At 42.9% G+C, this 8710-nt stretch overlaps 1 protein-coding gene across 2 annotated transcripts in view; it reads right to left on the bottom strand.

Moving 5' to 3' along the window:
- mbtps1 (membrane-bound transcription factor peptidase, site 1) overlaps positions 1-7791 on the bottom strand; it is a gene marked incomplete in the record, with an annotated part of 25185 nt that extends 17394 nt beyond the window's left edge. The window contains 4 exon segments of one of the 2 annotated variants that reach the window (XM_035664949.1): positions 242-505; positions 2183-2768; positions 5218-5357; positions 7613-7791. In XM_035664949.1, the coding sequence (XP_035520842.1) occupies positions 242-505; positions 2183-2384 (466 nt within the window). 2 annotated transcript variants of the gene reach the window in all.
- Positions 7792-8710: the final 919 nt, after the last annotated feature.

The raw sequence follows: 8710 nt of genomic DNA, 5'->3' as shown, positions 1-8710 counted from the left end.
GTGCAGCATCAACACCCCCTAGCTGGCCTGCACTTCCCATTAAGATACACAATCCTTTCTTACACCACAGACACAGTGGAGAGAGAAATGCATCCTCTGATTCAATAAACAAAGAGACGACTGTGGCAGACAAACAGCTTTCTGTATCTTTGCAGAGTTTTATATTTCTTGGTGGACGTGCCAACCTCAGAGACGCTGTGATTCTTTTTCCTGCACAGTAACACCATATTGTCAGACTCACAGGGAAAGTATTTGAGCATGCGGAACACTTTGCGTTGCGGCGTCACCCTTTTGATGTAAGGGTGGTCCTCTAAGGTCAGCAGGCTGCTGGGTGAAGCTTGGCGGATGTGGACCAGCTCAAAGTCGCTGGGGAAGTCGGAGGCGGGGTTTTCTCTGGGAACGATGTGCCACTCCAGCGCTCCGTCCCCGGCGTTCCGCAGGGCGCTGCTGATGTACAGGCTGCGAGCTTTGGCCGAGAAGTACCCTGTAAATCCTATGATGTACTCTGTGGAGACAGACAGGGGAGAGGAGGGTGTTTTAAAGACCAGACAGGGCAGGAGATGTGCTAATAAACAGTGTGTTAGGAGCTGAGCGACACTTTATTGGACACACAATTAAAGCGGGGTCAGGTTCTTTGTTAGCCCAAATCCACACTGATGATAAAATGCCCCAAAAATATAAACGTGAAAAAGTAGAAAAGCTCTTCTTGAATCAATAAAGTAGTACACTGAGAAATCATGGGTAAACCAAGTGCCTGTTCTGCAATGGGCAATTATTAACATGATCCTTGATTATGCCATTGTATTTGTTGGTAGTTTGCAATTTATGGTTACAATAAAATAATAAGACACTGAGGAATTTGTTACAAAGTTGGACCGACCAGCTGAGTTTACAGGGAATATCATTATTAAATAACGTTGGGCTAATGTTCAATAAATCTATGGCTAAATGTAATTTGGGGGTAATTTCACTGAGGTTTCGCCTACTTACCATGAAATTTACATTTAAACATCTGGCATCAGGTGTTTTATATTAGCTTTTCAGTTCCTTTTTTCTGTCCCTGACACAGATGATTGGAACAACAACAACATTCTGTTGATTTGCTTCTGCTTTTAACTGTCCCAGATTTAACAACCACAGTCCCAAATTGAATTTCTTTTTTTCCATTCTACATAATGAATATAGTTTAATAACTGTATTTCAGTAACTTGCATCACTTCATTGACTCACTCTGGTCCGCCACCCAAGGTCTGCTAGATCTGCAATTATATCTAAATAAAACGTTGAAAAACAGCCTAGGTTTTCATTATTGTTTTAGTCAGTGGTTGGAATACTTTTTCTTGTTTATTTCTCACTGTTGGATAAATGCATGGCTGTGAACTGCAGTGCAAATGAAAACCAAAGTGTGTCTATGTAAATTTCCTTCACCACATACCAGAAACAGTATGTGGTTAAGGAAATTTACATACACACTTATTAAGCTAAATAATCATAAACTCACCAAAAGGAACATCGTATATTTGAAGTAGAAAAGATTTTTTTACCTACAAAGGGTGAAGATCAAACAAACTATTATACATATAAGCTATAGGAACACACTCAACCAGAAATCTAGAAAGAAACAAGGTCAAACATGTCCCACACCTACTAAACTGCCTGCACACGCCACAAGAGGAGAGGGACCCCAGTGCTGTTGGCAAAAGAGCCGTCGACTGAGATTACACTGAGCAGTGTGCATGGGAAATAATGAATTACGATTTAACCCTTGCCTTTTCCCTGATGGTCTGAATAAGTGGCTAAATCTGTCACTATTCTCTTTTTTTGAATGAAAGTCACTAAGATGGTCAGAAAAGTCACTAAATCTAGTGAGAAAGTCGCTAAGTTGGTCTCTCTCTCGGTTGCTTCCATGACACATAAACATAATGACTCATTTTAAGGTAGATCTAGGTCGGGCATTGTGTGCTCAATATCAACGGACTCCAGTAACTTTCAGATAAGGGCAGGAAAAAAGCATGATCGGGACATTCCTATCCTGATATTCTCTGACTTCCCTGCAGAATTTGGCAGAATCTTTCACTACAACCTCCAGAAATTCCAGTGCGGACTCTGAATTGTTCAAATACAGGGTTCCAACTGCTTATAAAGACACAATTATCCACCAGTTTGAATCATTTCTTCTTACCGTGTTCCACCACCTTGGATGAGAACTCCAGTTTGAGGGTTAACTCGGAGCAGTTGGAGCCAGATGATGAAGGGAGGGGCTCTGAGTTGGGGGTGTGGTCAGAGCCAGATTTGGCTCCTCCAGTTGGCTCCATCCCGACCAAAGGCAGGAAGCCCACCAGCAGCCCCAGAAGCATGGATGCCCACACAGGAAGCAGGAGCATTTTGAGTTGTGACGCAGTGGAAACTATCAATTTGAGCAGGCCCGTTGAAATTGTAGCAGCAGGCGTGCTGTTTCAGACAAAAAAGGAGCAGCTAAAACGTGGTTCAGGGGTTGCAACAGAGCATTTCAGGTCCAAAGCTCGAAAAATGAGTCCATACTGCAAACGGCCTGCGCAGCTAGATTAATTTCTTTCTGCGTTTTCTCTCCATGGTGGTAGTCCAGGGTGGAGGTCAGTGGCACTGCCAGAGTAGGAAGATAGTTGCCATGTTAAGAACAAGAGGAGGCAACCAGTAGGAGCAGCGGGTGGATGGGAGGAGGGTGGAGCAGGGACAGAGGAAGATGCTGGTGTCAATTTAGAGTTCCACTGCAGTCCTTCCTGTTTTATCTGGAAGGAAAAGAGAAAACAACCAATACTGTCAAACTGTTACACCCACAAACATTCATTGCTCTCAGACTTATGGCAAATTGATTTTGAGAGCCTGCAAACATATGGAATTAAATCTCCATTAGTTTCACAGCTGTGGCTGGAAACAATCCATGTTCAATGGCCAAAATCCAACATTCAGATCAGAGCCTGCCTGACAACACTGCTCAGAAGCCAGTACCCCACAATCAATATTTAAGAATAATGAAACTAGAATAACCACATAGATATTTGTTTTTACAGAAAAAACCCACATAGACCTCACATTCTGGGAATCAATCTCCAAATGTGCTTTTTAATTGTTATACAGATATGTGTGGGGCAGGATAGTACTGCCTGACTCATTATATGGGTTTTCATTTCCTGTATGATATGAATGTTTCATATGGTAATCTTTCATAGCTGAAACTCATTTGTTTCTTGTGCAACAGAGCATTTGAGAAATACCTCTATGAATACTTAAATACTTTGAGTGTTTCATGTCAGTTTATAGTGTTCTGTTTTTACTACACTGCAGTTTGCTCAACAAAACTTCTTATTCCTTCATATATTGCATTATAATGACATTAAAAAGCTTTTTTATATTCTATGTACTTCTGACAGAAGAATAAGCCAATATAAACCTATATAAAACGTTTAATAAATACTGTTATACAGCATAAAACCGCCAGAAAATAAAGAAAATACTGTGATACAACTTTTTGGTCATACTACCCAGCAGTAATATATATTAAACAAAAATGTCTGCAAACATACAATGTAGGAATGTCTGCGGGTAGCTGGTAGGTGGAATGAAAAATCTAAAGTCTTTATTGGCTAGCATTAAATATATATTATATTATAATGTATAAAATAAGGTAGTTGAGTGATACTGTAACCCACTCTCCCATAAATACCAATTGGAAATCTACAACATAACTCAATGTATGTTTCTATTTTCTTAATGACTAAAACTTCCATCTGAAACAACATGTAAGGCCTTGTACATTAGATTTTAACGGGCATGAAATAATGGAACTATACAGGACTTTTCTTTGGTTTGATATCAGCCACCGGTCACTGGAAAACCCATATTGGTCGACCACAGTAAGATAATCTAATGTAATCTGATCTGGAGGTGGACTATCCAAAGACAGTGTTATCTAGTGAATAAATATTTATTGCTGCACTTTAATGTAACTGTTTGCATATCTGCCCACATCTCTGCAGTGAAGATATATATCAGCCCTGATGTATCAGCCAGGCTTACTGTTTCTTGGTCTCGGGTCTATCTGTCTATCCAAAATGAGTGAAAATCTGTTTTTGAGATCTCCTGCCGACTGACAATCCCAATCCAGATAAAAACATTACCGTTGCAAGGTAACAAATACGCTTATTTTCTAGCCGTCTCCAACACTAATGTTCAGGACAACAACCTCCAGAGGCTTTGTGTACATTTCTATCCTGTCGTGCAGTGTTCAGAGAAAGGAGTGTTTCCTCCACTGTGCCAAGGGGAAGGAAGGGAGTTGTTGTGTGCACAGAGAATGTAGTATTAACCACTCATGAGGAGTGTGTGCCGCCCTCGGGGAGCAACCCTGTTACTAGATAGAGCACGTACACGGAGATAAACCTTTATCTCACCTGCAAGGATGGCATGGCTTACTGAGTTCTACAGAAACAGCCAGCGACCACCAACTGCAGACCCAATGAAGAAACTCAAAGCAGAACCGATGCACTGTGCGCCGCTCTAAAACAAACTCATCCAAAGCTTCTTTCTGCTGCAACGAGTCGCCTGCACGTATAAACACAGCACACACACATTACAGGTGCACAGAAACACCAACCAGCAGAAAAAAAAAACGCAGCTAGGTCGCCTCATCTGAACTCAAACTGTGTGATATACGACTCCCCAACACACACACACACAGTCCAGTATCCTTCTGGGCTGCATTAAAAGGGGAAATGTGGGCAGGTACAGGATCATTTCCCTCTGGCCCAAGGCTCGGACAGCCCAGTAATAAAATACACATCAACACACACACACACACACACACACACACACACACAGCTACCTACAAGACACAAAGGCACACACACACACTCGCCAAGCTCGACACAGGGCTCATGAGAACCACGCTGACTGAGGGTCCAGCCCAGGTTAAGACGAGCTCCCTTCCTGCAGAGACTGTTCCTGCCTCCTCCTTTAGCTAGAGGGACAGTGGCGATGGCTCAACAACAACAACAACAACAACATGTGTTTTGTCTAGGCTATTTGTGACAATCATCTAGGATATTTAAGCACCCACCCATCCTCATGATTTCATCGATTAGCCTCCACAGTAACCACTCAGTGACCGTCTCCGACTGCTGTGCGTCACTGCTGCACAGAGCACGTGCAGCAGCACAGTCAGCCCTGTGCGTGTGTGTGTACCTTCAGTCTATCTGATCCAGGCAGGCGTGACTATTGTCATCACAGGTCAGACCTTTCCCATCCAAGGATGAAAACAACTTAACCTCCCCGTTAATTCCTGTAAAGGTGTGTGCATGCGGGCACACTCGCTGGTTGGATTGCTGTGAAAACAGAAGCAGAAACCAACAGATTTACATGGCACAGTAGTTCACAAACAAGCCCAGGTTCTGCCCCAGGGCATACTTGTGGCGATGATATCGAACCGTGCTTTTAACGGTCCACTCACTTCAGTTTAAGCTGCGTGGTTCTCCTGTTGACGCTCTCGTCTCCTCTACAGAGACCGTACCGTCACTAGCAAACACTGCTTGCACTACATTAGCGGGCCTTTCAGGTATCAGGGTACTGCTGGCTTTATATTCATCAGAAAGGACACAAACTCCTCATTCCTACAGTGTATGTGTGTGGCCACATGGCTACCGCTGCTCAGCTTTAATCATACAGTAGATCAACACTGCAGATACGGCCGACACAGGTGATACAAGTGTAGACGGGGTAATTAAAAGCCCCCGGCTGGTCTGCTCCTACAGGAGGGGGCTCAATCACTAGTTCCGGCTCGGGGCAGGATCCCTGCCTTTGTGAGACGACAATACAGCTGAAGACTACTGGTTCAGACCCAGGGCTGTAAAAATAGCCCCACTGGTTAGGGCAGGGCAGTAAAAGACAGGCTGGGGCTACCTGTGTCAACATAACACCAGGCCACAAAGACGGCAGCATACCTTCAGGGGAATATAGATTAGTAGCTAGGATGGGACCCCCACCACAATCAGAGGACAGAGACACACAGCAGGGCCAGCAATTAGGTCATTACTTTCAGCAGTGGGTGTAATTGTACCCGTTTTTTCAGGAACCACAAAGACATGGTAAAAAAAACAAAAAATGAAGATCATTTTGACAGATACTACGATTGTGATCAGCATTTTTGCACTTTTACTTCCACTGAAAACCAAAGTCATGATGATGTGACATTTGCTGGCTCGTCTGTACAAAACAAACATGTTTTCTCACATCTGGAGAACAACACAGACATGGTTCCCATTCTTTCACAAATCACTTTCCAGGACCTTTCCAGGAGTTTCCAGGACTTACAAACGACCACACAAGCTGCAGTTTCAGGCAAATGGACTACATTCATTGGGCCACAGCACACACAAACAAGTAGAATTCATTTCATTTGACAGGAAACTAATCTCCTAGAAGTTTTTGTTGCATGCACAATTAACCTCACCGTGCATGTATTTATCAACCACAGCAACAAGAAATGTGACCATTGTATGCATGGAGAAATGAGAACTTCACTAGACTCAATGGCAGACAGATGACTGCAGGTCAGTTCCACTGTGCATCTGATAAAGTGTCCCACAGTTTAACAGTCTCAAACAAACACACACTGGTTGACACAGGCTATCTGAGTGAGGGGCTACAATACAAACATGTCAAGGACTACATCGATTATTTATGAGATATTTGGTCTTTTTAATCAATTCCCACGTGTCTTCCCACTAGTCTCTAAATGTCCAGGTTTTCCAGGACACGTGGGACCTCTGCAGCATTACACTACTTTATTAAAATGAGGTTTTGACACACATTCTACCTTTATGGAAACATTGCAGCTTCTGTGATTTACATAACATGTTGTTGAATTGTGCAGCGCTAAGTAGAAAGACAGGACGGCCGCTGTTTGGTTGATGGAAACGCGATGAATCTGTCTCCAGTGTGTATCACACACACTGTAAACATCATTGACTCAATGTTTTCTTCAACGTGCCATAAAACACACTTGCTTTTGTCCTTTGTAGTGATCATGGTTCACTCCCTGAGCCAACCCAACACACTGCTAAATACACAGTTTACATTAGAGTGCATGAACGGTCTACTGTTACCAGGATTTAAATAACGTTACAGGCACAATTTCACCGTCGGAGGGGCCATGCGATTAAATAACAGTCCACTGCTTTCCAGCGCGACACAACCTTTGTTCAAAACACTGTCTCTCAGTCTCTCTACGTTAGCTGGTTGGCTAGTTAGTTAGCTAAGCCATAAACCGACCCACAGCTATGTAGCCCCGCAGCAGTGAGCTAACGCTGAGGACTTTATCAGCATAAACAAAGCCAGCATCAGCAGACACATGCTGCAGGCTGAGACTGTGTGAGGGCACCGACAGTGAACAACGTTACTGGAAACCCGTTAAAGCCCGTGTTAAAGGCGAGAAAGCCCCACTCGAACACCTGAGAGTGGTGTTGTAAACAAGAGGACATAGGTTTCTTCGAGGCAGCAGTCTATCACATGTACAGCGGTAGCTAGTTAGCTTAGTAGTATTTCACAGTATGTGCTGGTGGTTTGTGTTCATTGTACTCACCGAGCAGGACAACGTCTCACCCCTCACGGTTATTTGTTCGTATCGCCCACTGTCCGGTTATTCGTGAGCTGATAACCGGTAGCTACTAGCTGCTTTACTGCCCACCGAACAAAAGCTAGCAGTAAACTCAGTAAACGCTACAGCCGCAGAGTGGACCACTGACGTCTGGTTAGGACGGGGTGCCAGGTTGGGTTTACTTATCCTCATCAACCGCCGAGCACAGTTCACTCCCTGGTGAATTTGAGATAACACACATCGTAAAGAGACCACTGTTTTAGCGTATTGTGTTCTTAGAAACATAAACTATAACTAATGTAACCAAATTGCTGTCATCATGACTTTGTTCTCGTACACCAAAGGCACCGTTGATAATGGTGTGTGGGACTTTGTATCAAACCTGGCAACCCACAGGGCCTGCATCCACCACTTTAGTCCAGCTTTACCGGTTACGCTGCGGTTGTGCCAGCAGTGGGCGCTGTTTACTGACAGGAAACAGGACTGTAAATAGGACGGACACAACTTTTGGGATTTAACATGCTTATTTCACTTATTGTAATATAAAATACAAACCCAAGTTTGTGTATTGTTGTTATTGTTAATTGCATTTTAATGTTATTTTGTCCTGTTTTTCATTTTCTCTTTTCCTTTATATGTTCGAATATAAATATAAACAAAAAAACAAATATTTGGTAAATTTAAACAAACACAAGCAAAGCCATATGCTGTTAAGGTTTTTTTTAATTTTAATATAGCTGAAAAATGGTCACAAAGAGGATCTGAAGGTCTTTGTCCATATGCTAACACCGGTCCAGGCAGACGATCATTATCATTTATTTTGAGCCATGTTTCTGCCAACACGACATACATATATCAAATATTCACAGTCCCTTTAGCTCTGTTTTTGTCTCCATCAATTCTTTCATGCAGTCTTTGGCTGTCGGATGTTTTTCTCCACCAGCTAGCTGCTAACTCTCTGTTAGCCCTTTCGTACTGGGCGGGAAACACAGCAGGTTTATCTGAGCTTTTTTTACAGGGTTGATGAGAGCAGTGAGACTATATAGCAGATGTTCTGTACAAATGTGTTCTTTAATTTTTAGT

This window comes from Morone saxatilis, unplaced genomic scaffold (assembly GCF_004916995.1).
Source record: "Morone saxatilis isolate NCDOM2014 unplaced genomic scaffold, NCSU_SB_2.0 Contig2, whole genome shotgun sequence".
Classification (NCBI taxonomy): Eukaryota; Metazoa; Chordata; class Actinopteri; family Moronidae; genus Morone; species Morone saxatilis.
Note: the sequence above shows the minus strand (reverse complement) of the source record. Positions and strands in the feature narration are given on the sequence as shown.